Source organism: Pipistrellus hanaki, assembly GCF_964339955.1.
Source record: "Pipistrellus hanaki genome assembly, chromosome: 3".
Classification (NCBI taxonomy): domain Eukaryota; kingdom Metazoa; phylum Chordata; class Mammalia; order Chiroptera; family Vespertilionidae; genus Pipistrellus; species Pipistrellus hanaki.
The window spans coordinates 19,352,143-19,368,605 of NC_140505.1; the positions used below are offsets into that span (position 1 = coordinate 19,352,143).

Genomic DNA, 16,463 nt, shown 5'->3' on the forward strand with positions numbered 1-16,463 from the left:
GTACATCCATTACCACAACCCAAAGCCTAGTGCATGTTATGGCATGTTTATTTTTAGGTTACACAAGAGTGGTCAAGGAGGAGGCCATCCGGTCCTATAACTATAGCAAGGGCCCCAGAAGTGGGCTGTCAAGGTCAGATCTCAGCTCTTTGACATCCACGCTAATGGGATCACGAGCAATCCCCTTATTGTTCTGTGGCTCAGGTTTCTCATCTATAAAAAACAGAGGTACCAATCCCACAGGGCCGGCAAGAAGATTAAGTGTGAAACTCTTGGCCAAGTTCCTAGCGAGAGTAAGCTCTCAATAAATGCCAGCCATTATCATGACACAGAAGACAGCATGGTCTACAAAGCAATCAAACCCATGATCTGGAGACTCACCTCAAAGTAGCTTTCTGCTAATATTTGATGAGCATTCTAAATTTGTGGTGTTAAACCAACAGTGGGTAGGAGAGAGATACATAGAGATACATAGTGATTTTAGTTTAAATATGAGGGGTGGCAAGGCTGCAGCAGAACTCATCTTTAGTAATGTTAGAGGTAAATCTACCTCCTGTCCCCAATGAAACAGTATGCTCTTTTCCGGGTAGAAATTATTTCCTTTTATTAGCCCCCGAGAATATAAAAATTTCTAGCCTGTGTTAGACCCATGCCTGGCTCCTAAAGACCACTCTGGCTTCGATAGTGAAAGTCAAGAGCAGGACCACAATTGTCCTAAACTCAGCATCAAATATCAGGGTTGTTTACTCAGTGTATTATTGGCTTTCACGCAATCATCTATAACTTTTTCTTCAAACTTGCCAAGAACAAGTTAGCTTTTGTGTCTGTAATAGTCTCCAAATAATTGGGAAAATCTTTTTTTGGAAAGACAGAGGTAGGAAAAGGCACCTTTAACAAACTCCTCTCCTCTTTACTCCAGAACTCCATTCCCTTCCCCTCCCTCCATCCTATCGAGTTCTACAGCTGGCTGAAGAAGGCAAACACAAGGCAGACAAAGCTTCAGGGGCACTGGGTAGCTTTATACCTTAGCAGCTGTCTTCAGCACATACACAGCTATCAGGACAATAAAACATTGCTCGGTGCCTCTACCCCACAACCAATTAGGTCAGCTGTAAATATTGGAATTGCTTAGTAAACATGCTGGGAGATTGTGCTGACTTGTTAATATAAGTGAAAATGCAATTAGATTTATAACACTTTTTTTCCAAACCATAATTTACATCAACAACAACAACAGAAGAAAAAAAATTCTCTTGCAACCTGCTGAAATATCATTATTAAAATGCACATGAAAAGTCAATTATGCCAGAGGGAGGCATTTAAGAGAAGTGCGTTTCCATACCTTGGGATTACACCGTGGGGATTCCATATTTCTTATGTATTTATTTTTCCCTGAGATCTTTGCTGCTGCCAAATGAAAAGGAACAGATATTTTACTTATTTTACTCTGAAATATTGCTGCAGATCATGCTAAAAAGTAAACTAAATAACCAGGCTCACTGGAGACCCGCTTTGCTCTCCTCCAAGCCCAGGGAAAAGCTGAGTCCTCACCGTTCTTTTTTATTTACAAGACTGCCTCCCCTTAAGCAATGGCCATATTCCTTAAAACACGTGGATAGTAGATATTTTAACATTATTCTATTTTACACTCTAAACAAGTAGGTTATTATATGCAATTCTGTAAAGAATCTTTATGTAAAGATGAGAAATATCCCCTTTTCATTTTTTTTTTTTTTTAAACATGGAGTTTCCGCAACTCTCAGAGTCAGACTGGGAGTAGAGGTCAGATGTCACAGATGACACCATTTGCCCTGCCTGGGCCAGGGGACACGGGCATCTGTATGCTGGGTTGGGCTTTCTCTGCTGCAGGGCCTTTGTGGCAGGTGAGGCTCCCCCCCTCTTCCACAGGCTGGGACTCTAATCCCAGTTCCAACTGTAACTCAGGTTGCTGCCCCTCTGCTTTCTGGTTTCTTCATAACAAAATGTGGGGATTATTATATCTCACCTGCATTTAAGGAACCAATGGGAAAAAGCTAGTTTTAAAAAAAAAACCATAAAGAAGTTTATAAGAGGAGCTATCATTTTCAGTTTCAAACTTCTTCTAAAATGTTCAGTTTAGATAATGGAAGAAATTTTTTAAAAATATATTTTTATTGATTTTTTTACAGAGAGGAAGAGAGATGGATAAAGAGTTAGAAACATCGATTAGAGATAATCATCGATCAGCTGCCTCTTGCACACCCCCTTCTGGGGATGTGCCCCCTACTGGGGATGTACATGCCCTTGGCCAGAATCGAACCTGGGACCTTTCAGTCCGCAGGCCAACACTATCCACTGAGCCAAACCAGTTTTGGCTGGAAGAAATTTTTAATAGGTACTTTTAAGAATTGCTAATGTGTATATTGTGGATAAATTAGTCTTTGGAGGAAAATTCTTGTGTTTCGATGTAAGAATTAATAAAGTAAATCACATACACCTGTGCATATCCTATATAATAAAAGCCTAATATGTTAAGTGGCCGGACATTCGTTCAACTGTTCTACCATTAGACCAGTCACTATGATATGCACTAGCCACCAGGGGGCAGACACTTTGATTGGTTGGTTAGCTTGCTGCTGGGGTCTGGCAGATTGGGACTGGGCAAGACAAGCCAGTCAGGCAACGGGGCCAACCTCCCTTGATCCCTCCCCGGCCTCTAAAATATTTCTGCTAATTAATTTCTTTTCAATGTGCAGGAATCCCTGCCCCAGGCCTCTAGTATGCATACATATATACGTATGTATATGATTCACTTTATACATTTATACTTTACACACCCTTTTACATACATGCATTAAAATATACATATTTTAGGAAGATTTACATGAGTCTGAAATTGAGAGTGGCAAGCTTAGACTTTGATTCAAAGTAGTATCTTAATTCATCGGTATGGCTCAGTTATTGAGAGCAATGTGAATGGTCTTCCAACATAAAAATGTTCAGTTTTTATTTATTTACTGATGTTGTCATTATGATTAATATTTTATATTCACATATTATTACAAGTAAAGAACACATTATTATCCCTAACTCTTAAAATAAATAATATTGCATGGGAAACATTTTTGTACTGATTAGTTAGATCTGCTTCCACTGAAATATTCTGTGAGATTTGACAGCCTAGTCTGGTACCTGGCTTTCGCTCTTTTGAGGGGTAAATCTGAATACTGTGGGACCTTTCTAAAGATAACTGGTTTCAGCTTTTACCCTCAATGTAAGTATTCAGCTGTCAGAACCATGGGTAATGTGTTTTTCTTTTTTCTCCCTTGAATTCTGTTTTATTCCTTTGAGAAACTCTTTCTGTGGATCAACCTCAGAAACCAGTTTTTAGAGACTTAGAAATGGCTTGGAGGGAAGACACCTGGGAAGGATTTGTAGGGCCATTTCAAGTATCTGTTTGGCCTGTGAGCTCAGCCTTCCAGAAACAGTTCTCAGCACCCACACACCACCCAAACTAATTGATTTCATCTGCATCCCTTAAGTTCACCCAGGAATAGCTGTGAGGGGTGTGTGTGTGTGTGTGTGTAAATATCAATGAACCCAGGCAAGTAAGTCTCTAATTTCTCTATATGGGTTCTGTTTTGTTTTTTAACAGCTAATTTTTAGGGGAAAGGAGTGAAAATATTTAAGTGTAAAACATGTAGAAACCATCCTGAGTGACTTTATATTCATATGTTTTTCAAAGTCAGAGGCCTATGTCAGATTACTCTTAATCTTTAAGGCCAAAAAGAACTCATGAGATATATTCTATCTAATAAAAGAGTAATATGCAAAATGACCATCACTCCAACACACAAGATGACTGCCCCCAAGTGGACACAAGATGGCTGCCACAAGATGGCCAGCAGGGGAGGGCAGTTAGGGGTAACCAGGCTGGCAGGGGAGCAGTTAGGCATCAATCAGACTGGCAGAGGAGTGGTTAGGGGGTGATCAGTTTGGCAGGCAGAAGCAGTTAGGGGCAATCAGTAAGGCAGGCAGGCAAACAGTTGGGAGTCAGCAGTCCCAAATTGTGAGAGGGATGTCCAATTGCTTAGGTAGGATCAGGCCTAAACAGGCAGTTGTATATCCCTCGAGGGGTCCCAGATTGGAGAGGGTGCAGGCTGGGCTGAGGGATACCCCCATGCACAAATTTCATGCACCAGGTCTCCAGTTTTTTCATAATTCATATAAGCAGATTATCTCTAAAAATCCTTATTAGATGCCTCCCTCCAGAAGGTCTTTCAAAGTCTACCTTCCCACCTAGGATCTTTTTTATTCTTGAAGGGAGGAGGAGTAACTTCTGAGTGAGCACTGTTTTGTCATCTCTACCTGCAGATCTGTAGAGTGGCCTCAGGCTCTTTCTCCTTGCTAACTCTTTACTCTCCTTCATTTCACTCTTTCATCCACTGAATCTTGTCATAGTGTTTCTCCAGGTGTATTTTCCCAAGGCAAGAACTAACAGAAGAGTAGAGAGGGTCTGACATAGCAGTTCTAAGGAGTATGGGTGTGTGCATGTAAAACATCAGGGCATAGGAGCCTTCTTCAGATTGTATCCTGACCCATTATCAAGTACCAGCCCTGGGCTGGCTTTTCACACTGAGAATCACAGTGTACAAGACTAGATGTTAATGATGAGAGCACTAGGTTGAAAGGAACTATTTCTCATGTTTTCTATGTTTTACCCCTAAAAATAACTTGAATCTCTCTACACTTTTCATTTAATTCTCATCCCAATCAAAGTCACCATCTTCTCTTGCTAGACTACTATTTTTTATTTATTTATTTATTTATTTATTTATTTAAATATATTTTATTGATTTTTTTTTTTTTTACAGAGAGGAAGGGAGAAGGATAGAAAGTCAGAAACATCAATGTTAGAAAGAAACATCGACCAGCTGCCTCCTGCAACACCCCTACTGGGGATGTGCCTGCAACCAATGTACATGCCCTTGACCAGAATCAAACTTGGGACCTTTTAGTCCACAGACCAATGCTCTATCCACTGAGCCAAACCGGTTTTGGCTAGACTACTATTTTAAAAAAATATATACTTTATTATTTTTTACAGAGAGAAAGGAAGAAGGATAGAGAGTTAGAAACATTGATGAGAGAGAAACATCAATCAGCTGCCTCCTGCACACTCCCCACTGGGAATGTGTCCGCAACCAAGGTATATGCCTTTGACCAGAATTGAACCTGGGACCCTTGAGTCTATAGGCTGATGCTCTGGTTAGGGCTAGACTGCTATTGAAATGGCTTTTGACCTGGAAGACCATCCTCTCTTGTCTCTTCTTCCCTATTCTTATATATTATACTTAGGGTGATGTATCAAAAGTGAAAATTTGACAATATTACCTCCCTTCAATGATCTTTCAGTGCCCTTAGGAATGAGATCAAAAGAGTTAACATTGCCCTTGATCATGTGACCCATGCCTCTCACAAAAGTCCTCTGAACTCAAATAATACTACTATCTTCTCTCACTTTCCCCAAATAAACACTATACTTCTTTTTCTTGAGCCTATGCATATACCTAGAATTGTTTTCCTTCTCACCTTTGTCTAGTAAATGCTTACTATGTTCCAAGGGTACTCCAAAACTAACTCAAAATTCCCTGGATTACCAAGATGCAAAGGTCTTTGTATTTCATTAACATTGAAAAACAGTCCAGCATCTCACAATAAGGAATGGATTCCTTTCAAACAAAAATATGTCTCTCATGTGGTATTTTTATAAAGCTGATTTATCAATGAAATGTACACATTTTGATTAATGCCCAGTACTTGTAAGTAACAGAAATCCTTTTAAAATAAAGACAAAAAAATTTCAAATAAGGAATCATGGAACACAAAATATATAATGGAGAAGGTGATGTATGCCTCCTGGTGACAGTGGAGCCAGGCAGTAGAAATCTGTGTGCCCTAAGGTGGTTACACACTTTGTACAAAGGATCTGGATGCTAAGCACTGCCATTGGGTCATAAAAGCTGCCAAATAGGCCGGATCCTTGGTACAAAGACTTTCGGTAACTCTGTTCTGCAGAATTTGACTACTCCTGTCCTAAAGCCACATCCTAGCTCCAGTTCTGCAAACTAGGTGACTAGACTCCCAGTGTCTCAGTTTCCTTTTTCAGGAGGAAAGTATCTGATTGCATCAGTTCAGTCAGATTCCCTGACTTGTCCAATCATATCCAGGAAGTAGAGTCATCTGAAGCAAACTTGGCCATTATGTGGGGGGTAAGGCAGTTCTCAAGGAAGTAAAAAGGTACAAATAATGGGCATGGTAGAACACTTCAAAGGCTCTACTCCAATAAACACAAGAACCACAGTCCTAATACATGAATACATTTAAATGCTCTCACATCAATTATAGGACATATATATCATGTCTTCTACAGAGTACACAATGGTATAGTAAGAGCTCTTATGGTGCCCATTAAGTAGTAAATCTATCCTCAAAGAGCATGCATGTGATATGCAAGAAAAAATGAGGCATCAGTTCATTGAGAATGGATCACATAAATCGTTTCACTGCATATTTACATCTAATATCTGGTGAGTGCCTTTGATGTGTATTGTGCTTTTACGAATTTATTAATTACAAAGCCACTTTGAGGGATGGGTCAGGTATTGTGCTAGAGATCAGAAATTAGTGAACTTAATAAGGAAGGCTTCCTGCAGGAGGCAGATCTTGAGCTGTGCTTGAAATACCAAAAGCTTTAACAACTGGCCTACTGCACTCCATAGGAATAACAAATAATTAGTACAAGGCAAAGCAAACCTGATGGAAAGAAAATGCAGGTTGGCTTTCCTTCACGTGAAATTTTCCTGGCAACTGGTAAGCCATCAGGCCTTTCCTTAAGTCCCTCTCTCAGGTCTTCTTGAAGGCCTGCCTAGAATTGGGTACTGTAAAGATTAGTTTATGGCTTAGGTATTTGTAACATTTTAATAAGACTTGGAAGATTAGATGTTATTCACTGCAGCTGCCAATCAAGTACCTGCGTGAAAGCAAGACAAACATAACAATAAATGCTAAGCACTCCAGTGTGCAGCAATGCTGGCAGGATACACTTGCAGGCTTTATGAATGCGTGAGAGTGAATATACAGAAGCTTGGGAAAAGGTCATTGGTATTTTTGGAGCAATAAATCAGGATGCAAAGATTTGCATTTTGGCTGTATAGCATACAGGGCTGGATTAGAGGGAGAGAATACTTTGAAGTAATATTTCTCTGCTGACTTGTTTTATTAGCTTCCTTTAAACATGTTACATTATTGCTTATAGAATTTCATTTACTCGGATTGGCAGCTTGATAAATACGTCTATTGGCGATGATTTGGATTGCTCTGGGCATTAATATTATTAAAACCTGTCACAAGGAAATGTCTGAAAGATGACTTACTGTAAAGATTACAGCATGAAATAAATCATCCTGTGGTATTTGTTACCATTTATGGCCTCTTGGAGCTGAGTCAATCCCTTTTTATGTTGCATTATTTTTCAAGTTTTTATAGCCTTACATTATATATTGCTGTCAGGAATGAACAGATGGGGTGTCGAACATGAGCTTTCTGAATAATTCCCACCCTCCAGTTATTTGTATGAAGGACAAGTGCAAAACTGTGTGATCTCAAGTAAAAAGGAGAGAGAAAGAGGTAGAGAAGCTGCTGTTGAGGAAAAGGGATCCCTTTTGTCAGATTGTTTAGGCCAATTCCACCAGCTGGTCGGAATCCCTGACTGGCATTCACCCTGTTTGGGTTTCAAGCAAGAGCTGAGCTGGCTGTATTTGGCTCCAGAAAGACAACAAATGCCGTTCTCAGAGTGCCTCTTGTTGAGACACTTCCACATTTGGAGTTGAATGTGTCATATTGTCTTCCTAAAAAGCTGGGACATTTGTTAAAAAAAAAATACAACCACACAAAAACAGCAGAACAAGAAAAAAGACATATTGAAAAGAATTCGTGTTCTTTGATTGAATGACAAATGTGTGAGCACCCTGTGGGTCACACAAAGGATTCTGTGCAATCAGAATTGTGCAACAATCTGAATTGTTTAGAATCTACATAAAAGGAATAAAAGAAGCCCATGGAGTTTTTGAGGCCCATTATGGAAGAGGCAAGAACAGAGGTCTACCAGGCCTATACACATTGAAGCCAGGTGTGCCCTTGGGAGTCTTTAGCTATTCTCCCTCCTCTAATGGGACCAGGCAGCTGCTTAATTGTCCCACAAGCCACTCTGTGGAGTCCTACTGCTCTGCCACCATTGGAAACAAGTCCACTATAAAACTAAAAAGCCAACCAACTTTTAAAAAGGATGGGGGTGGGGGAAGTTTGTGTGAATTTTCCTCACTTACTTACCACATCCACTACTATATCCATTCTGAGCATTCTATGAAGTACCAGCACATTGCAGAGGAGCAGATAATGGGCACAGAAACTCAGTGACTGGCGTTTGGTGCTTGCTGTCTCGGGACTTTGAGTTGCTTGGTTTCTCATCATTGTGACATGTGGAATAGAATATGTTTTTTTGGCTTAACTCATACCATCGCTGCGAAATGGCAAATCATACAACACACACACACACACACACACACACACACACACACACACACACATCTTAAAGTTTACTGGTTGCTACAACTCTCAAAGGTAGGTATTTTCATCATTATGATACAACCAGTCTCTAGTCTTCTCTTCTATAAAGTCTTCATTTTTCTGAGTTTATCACTGTCTTTTACTCCTCTTACTCATCTATTCATCCCTAGGTCCCCTAATGTCAAGCCCTCCCTCCACTGTCTCTTTAAGTTGTTACCTTACTAATAGTGATTTATGTATAAATCTTCTGAGTTTTAGCAGCCCCTACCCAAGACCATTCTCTGATACTGTACTTCTGACTCTTGTCCACCATCTCTTCTTTGTCATCTTCCCTAGGACTTTTTATATGAGCTTCTGTGTGTTTATTTGTCTCATTTGCACAAAGATGTTACCTGGACACACCCACACAGATGATGACATTCACCAGTCACACCTGAAAGAGCCCCTGCTTCATTTTAGCCAAAGTTCACAGCTTTGCTGTATTTCTTTTTTTTCTTCTTCTTTGTTTTCCTTTTTTAAATTTCTTTATTGATTAAGGTATCACATATTTGTACTCAACCCCCATTCCAATCCCTCACACATCCCCCTACTCATGCCCCCACCCTCCTATTGTCCTTGACCACTGGTTAGGCTCATATGTATGCACATAAGTCCTTTGGTTGATCTCTCCCTTTTATCCGAACCCTCTCTTTGAGGTCCAACAGTCTGACCCATGGCTCCTTATCTCTGGGTCTGTTCTTGTTCATCAGTCTATTTCATTTGAAATCTCACTCTCTAGCAGCACAGGAAGTTTTCTGTCATTAACCCAGGGAGAGAATACTACAGGATACAATTCAGGGAGTTGAAGAGTTGATAAAGGCAGTCACTGTTACACGGAGTTTAATTTCTGTATCTCTGTAAGAAATATCTAGCTTTACCTCTCTCTCTTTTCACCATTACCCCTCACAAAGGAACATTTGCATAAGCCCCATCCCCAAGCAAACCAAGTTGGCAATGTTGAGCCTCTATAGTCTAACTCAGTGGTTGGCAAACTCATTAGTCAACAGAGCCAAATATCAACAGTACCATTGAAATATCTTTTGAGAGCCAATTTTTTTTAAATTTAAACTTCTTCTAACATCAAGAGTGATCAATTACATCAAAATAGATTCTCCCAGGCCGTGATATTTTGTGGAAGAGCCACACTCATGGGGCCAAAGAGCTGCATGTGGCTCGCAAGCCGCAGTTTGCCGACCAGGGGTCTAATTGAACACAAATATGTAACTCTTAAATCTTACATCTGTCTATAAAGTTATTCAGTTCTCATTTTTATTTCTCCCTTTCTCCTTTATCCTCTCCCTCCTTTATTCTATGTCTCCCTTTTCTTCCTTACTTATCTTTTAATTGTTGTTTACTTTTATTCCTGCAAAGATGTACTGATTAAATCATCAAAGTTTTTGGCCTCTTTTGAATAGGCACCATGATGTCTGTGTTTCCATATAAAGGATATCTCTTATCTCAGAAGAGGCCATGATTCCCTAATGTAAACAGTCAGGGAATTACACTTCTGTACTCTGTCATGGACCTGCCTTCAATGTTCTCTTGCCCACTCCTATGATGAGAAAACTCTGATGCTCACCCATTTCCCTCCTATACATAGAAAATCTGTTGCCTCCTATACAAAGAAAAGCTTGGAGTTTGGCTCTCCTATTCACTGGTAGCCCTGTAATTTCTCTTGGTGTCTGGCTCTCTTATTCACTGGTAGCCCCGTAATTTCTCTAGTCTAAATCCCCTATGTGTAAAATTAGACAAGAGATGAGATATGATCATCTAAATCTCCTTCAAGATTTAAGTTATCATTCACCCCTGTCAGTTGCCATAGCTGGAAACATCCTCATAGTAACTGATTTCTCCTTGTGCTTTGCCTTTTCTGGAGAGAAAGGATTCCCCTGATGATAATTACCAGGGTCTTTTTCTTTCCAATTCCACCACAATACCTCATTCAGAGTCTTCAGACCCTTCTCCTCCTTGTTTTAGCTCTCATACAAAAGTTATCATAAATCCACTAAAACCATTAAGCCATTCATTAAACTAGCTTAAAGGTGTGTGTGTGTGTGTGTGTGTGTGTGTGTGTGTGTGTGTGTGTGTGTGTTGTGTTGGATGTGGGGTCAGAAAGTAAAGCAATATGACCCAAATTACATGACATAATAAAGCTTCATAGTAATATCAAATTACTGCAACTCACCTCTTTATTATTAATTCCACAATTCCAGCAGATAAAATAATTTAATCATTTCAGAATTTGCATGACTAATGGAGTAAGTTCTGATAGAATTAGGATAAGTTTCATAATTAGGTTTTGCCGGGAACTTGTGCAAACCAGTCTATTTATAATTTGGTCAGTTCTTGATTTTTAATGAGGGCATCAAGAGTGACTGAAGCCTCTGGCAGCATTCACTTTATATTTTAATTACCCACAGTAATTCTGACAATTACACACATGTCATAAATCACATCATAATGACCCATGAAGAAAGTACATTTAATTACAGAAGGGGGAGTTCTCAGATTAAACAGGTAGATGGGATGTGCTGAGATGTGAACCACATTTGAAAGCTGAGCTGCCTGATACTGTGACAGGAAAGAACCAGACTCTGAAACTTGCATTATAGAGAATAAGGCAATGTGGCTCGCAAGCCGCAGTTTACCGACCAGGGGTCTAATTGAACACAAATATGTAACTCTTAAATCTTACATCTGTCTATAAAGTTATTCAAATGTTCAGTTTTAGCTTTGACATATAAAACACTTTGAAGTCATCACTCCTGCCCTTACAACAACAAATGACTTGTTCAAATAAGATATTAAAGACTTTTCTTTGCCCATCAGAAAACTGAGGTTACTGGGTAAACCATCACCCTAAAATCTGGAGAGTCATAAGGGAGCTCTGGATCCTTGTGAAAGGAGCCACTGGAGAAGGAACACTTTTGTGGTAATTTTGATGAATTCAGGTTGCATGTGGATGAGATGTAGAATGCGAACCTCCTGAGGGCTTATGCGTAGTGGGACCTCCACACTTGGGGAGCTTTACCTCCAGAAACTCTACCCAGTAGTTTTAATAAAGAGCCAAGAACAATGCCATCAGTAACTCAGGCCTAGGGAAGAAAACACACCCAAGGAAATCTCCATAGCAAAAACCTGCTCTCCAGGGAAAAAGATTTTACCAATGCCTGACCTTGGATGGAGGTATGGCATTTCTTCCACTCCACTCCCTTCTAGCTGTCCTGTGTCACCTGAGGGGAGCAAGGTGCTGCTAAGATACACTTGTGAAGATCACAGCCCTAAGATACAGACTCCACCAAGAAACTGAGATTTAATCACAAAATTATACGATGTTCTCTCCCACAACTTACCACTATATTAACAGTGTTCCCGTTTAACAACAGTGAATTGTTGAAGGAGCCTCAAGATGCTAATCAAGAAAGAGTTCCTAGAGAAACCCATAGTCAATAAAGGAGACAAATCAAGGACACTAGAGCAATTTGAAACCAATGGAAACTGCAACTACAGCAAACATTAAACATGGTGTAATTGCTAGCCAGATTAACATAAAACCTCACACTACAGATCTATTTAGCTTAGTTTTTCTATTATCCAGTATACCATATCTCAGTGTAAAAGAATTACAAAGCATCCAAGAAGATAAGAAAAAAGCTCTATCTGTAGAAAAAAAGCAAGTATCAGAATGAGACTCAGATATGACATGATTTTGGGATTATTAGAGAATTTTAAAAGAGTATAATTAAGGGTTTTAATAAAAAAAAAAAAAGGTAGACAACATGGAAAAGAAAATGGGTAGGGTAAGCACAAATATGAAAACTCTAAAAAAGAATTAGCAAGAAATGCTAGAAATAAGAAAAAATACTATAACAAAATTAAAAATGCCTTGATAGACTTCTCTATCAAGATGACTGGATAGAGTAGAAGAGAGAAAAAGTGAGCTTAAAGACATGTCATCATAAATTTCCTAAACTTCTATGAAAGCAAAAAAGGAAGGATTAAAAGAAAAACAGAAAATACTGAAGAAATATGAGACATTATCAAAATGTGTAGCATGTGCATAATTGGTATTTAAGGAGAAAAAAAAAGAGAATGGAGCAGAAGAAATATTTGAAGTAATACTGGCTGAGAATTTTCCAAAATTAATAATAGAAAAATTACATATCCAGAAAGCTCAGAGAATTCCAATATGATAAATAATAAAATAACTACAACTGGGTATATCATATTCAAACTGAAAAACAAAGACAAAGAGAAAATTGTGAAAGAAGTCAGAGTGGGGGGAAACACCCTCCCTATGAAGGTACAAGGGTAAAAATTACATGGTAGGTGAGGCAAAACTAGATTTACAGTGTGAGTAAAGTGGAACAGAGTTTATTTTTGTATTCTTACTTATTAATCATTGTATTATTTTATATACAAACAATTCTAAACCTACTTTAAAAAATATTTTAATTGATTTTGTGAGAGAGGTAGGGAGAGGTGTAGAGAGATGAACATTGATGAAAGAGGAGGTCATCCAGTGGTTGCCTCCTGCATGGCCCCCACTGGGGAATGTGCCCACAACCTGGGCATCTGCCCTGACCGGGAATCAAACTGGCGACCTCTTGGTTCTTGGGTCAATGCTCAACCACTGAGCAGGGCAACTGTAAACCTCTTTTTCCCCCACCTGTACAGTGATCTTTTTTGTCAGAAACTGTCATAAAGTACTAAAAGAAAAATACCAACCTAAAAGTTTATGTCTAGGAGAACTTTGGTTTGTGAATGAGTTTTTAGATAAAACACCAAAAGTATATCCTAGAAAAAAAAGTTGTAATATCATTAAGTTGTACTTGATTAAACTGGAAATTTTCTGCTTTTTGATGGACACGGTTCAGAAAATGAGAAGACAAGCCACAAATTGGTAACAAATACTTATAAAATATGTATCTGATAAAGAGCTTGTAACCAAAATAAAAAAAAAATATCTTAAAACTCAATAAGGAAAAAAGAATCCAATTAAAACAGGCAAAATCACTGAAAGGACACATCAACAAAGAAGATATACAGATGGAAAATACATATATGAAAATATCTCGTTATGTGTCATTACAGAATTGCAAATTAAAACAACAATGAGATACCACTATCTACCTATTTATATGATTAAAATTCAGCAAACTGACATACCAATTCCTCCTAAGGATGCAGAACAACAAAAACTCTCATTCATTGATGGTGGAAAAGCAAAATGGCAGTTACTTTGAAAGACAGTTTAGTGGTTTCTTACAAATTAAACCCAGTCTTACCATGCAATCTAGTAATTGTGCTCCGAGGTATTTACCCAACTTCTTTGAAAAGTTATGCCCACATAAAAACCTTCATGTGAATGTTATAGCAACTTATTCAAAAACACCAAAAATTGTAAGCAGTGAAATGATTCTTTAATAGGTGAATGGATAATAAACTGCTGTATCCAAATAATAGAATTCTATTCAACAATTTTAAAAAATGAGCTATCAAGCCACAAAAAGGCATGGATGAATTTAAAGTGCATTTTGCTAAGAGAATTCTGTATGAAAAGACTACACACTATATGATGCAAATCATATGACATTCTGAAAAAGGCACATTATAATGATAGTAAAAACAAATCATTACCTACCCATCAAAACTTAGGCTAAATGGTTGCCTATAAACAAGATAAAATTTGTGTTTGTTTTGAAACATAGCATGATGTCCTATTTGTTCTCCAGTAAGTTCATTTTATTGCAGAATCATATTTTTTTCAAATAATTTCCAATACTTGTGCCTTTGTAAATGTTGATATCAACATTGAAATGGGAAAAGCAGGCAATATTTGCTTGCTTTCAAGTCTTCTCACAGGATGCTATATACTGTTCATTGGGTTATTGGCCACATATTAGAGTCTGATTTTCAGCTTGATAGACTTTAATTTGCCCTTCCAGGAAAAGATGTATACCAATTAAGTGGTTGTGTTACTTTATAATCTATACTAATAAAAGGATAATATGCTAATTAGACTGGGAGACCTTCTGGACATCCTTCCAGACAAAGCTGGGGGCTTGGCCAGCCTGCAAACTGCTCCCAAACGGTCCTCAGCTCCTTGCCCAGGCTGGCCATGCCCCCCCAGAGGGGACCCTCATCTCAATGGGGGTGTGGCCAGCCTACAAACTGCCCCAGACCCCTCCCCCAGGCCAGCTTCTCCCCCCAAGGGAATCCCCACTCTGATCCAGGACCCCCTTCAGGACAGACCAGTCAGTCCCCACAGGTGCACCAGGTCTCTGTTTATACTAATAAAAGGTTAATATGCTAATTAGACTGGGAGACCTTCTGGATATCCTTCCAGACAAAATCATAGTGGCGGGGCTGAGGCAGAGGTGGTTAGGGGTGATCAGGCCAGGAGAGGAGGGCAATTAGGGGTTATCAGGCCATCAAGGAGGGCAGTTGGGGGCAAGCAGGCTGGCAGGCCAGCAGGCAGAGTGGTTAGGGGTGATCAAGCAGGCAGGCAGGTGAATGGTTGCGGGAGCCAGATATGGCAGGGGCCAAATATGTAGGGCATCTCCCTTTTCCGTGTCCAGCATGGAAAGTAGAGATGGGCAGGGATTGAGAAATAATAGAAAGAAAGAAAGCAAGATGCAGAGATATTATAGATACAAGCTGGGAGCAAGGTGGAACGCCATTCTCTCTGATGGAGAGGCAGCAAGGATGACCCTGAGCCCTGGCAGCACATTTATTTTATACCCCCAAATATCAGGAAGTATCACCAAAACTTAGGATCAAATGAGCTGATTTGCATTCTTAAATAGGCCCTAGCAATCCTGGTGTTTGACTGGATTTACATATCTAGACCTGCCCCTGCCAATACCTGGGCTAATATGAAGGCCAAGCTGACAATATGTCCAGCCTCATTGGGAAAGCATGTTCCCAGGGCATGGCTCTGCCTGTCGCCCTGAGTTCAGCTGACGATAATTAAAGAAATGCCCATGTGCCTTCCCAGTCACTGTCTACAAGTGGTTAGGAGCCAGCAGTCCTGGATTGTGAGAGGGAGGTATGACTGCCGATTTAGGTCCGATCAGGGATCGGGCCTAAACTGGCAGTCGGACATCCCCCAAGGGGTCCCAGATTGGAGAGGGGCTGAGGGACACCCCTCCCCCAGTGCACTCATTTCATGTACCAGGCCACTAGTAAACTATAAATGAACTTAAACTCTCCGGCTGGCATGACCAAAGCATCCTTCCTTATTCACAAAGCAACAATGACAACTGGATATTGATCAAGTTACCAAGCTTCCTAAAATTCCTCATCTGAAAATGAGGTAATTGCAGGGTTGCCATAAGCATTAGAAATAACTGTGAAGGGCCTCGCACAGTGCCTTCCAGGCAGTGCTTATTCAATACACTTATTATAGACAGATTATGCTCAGAAATTTGCCTGAAGAACATGCAATTAGAGCAAAATGAGTTAGTTGAATGATTCTTATGCTAATAAGATGCCTGTTGCATCTACATGTCAGAACCAGAGTCATGTTTCCAACCCGTTGCTAAATTAGTTTGAGCCCAGGAACAAGGGAAACGTTTTCTATTGGAAAAGTTTAGATAGGTGATATTGACTCTGGCAACTCTTTCATCTCCTAGGTTAAAGGGAGTTTATTCAGAAAACATTTCTTCAAGAATAGTAATTATTCAATTCATTTGCTCAATAACAATCATATTAAACCTACTATCCTAAACATTTCCCCTGACCCCCTGAAATCTGGGGACTTTACCTAATCTCTTGGTTTGTTCTCATCTATGGTCAATGGTGCTCATCATGTG

General features: G+C 39.5%; 1 protein-coding gene across 1 annotated transcript in view; it reads left to right on the forward strand.

Annotated features, from left to right (window-relative positions):
- Nucleotides 1-16,463, forward strand: part of KCNU1 (potassium calcium-activated channel subfamily U member 1) — a gene marked incomplete at both ends in the record, with an annotated part of 133,883 nt that overhangs the window by 60,168 nt on the left and 57,252 nt on the right. The window contains one exon of the mRNA XM_084876253.1: nucleotides 58-133. Within this exon, the coding sequence (XP_084732379.1) occupies nucleotides 58-133 (76 nt within the window). The remainder of the gene's footprint in view (nucleotides 1-57; nucleotides 134-16,463) is intronic.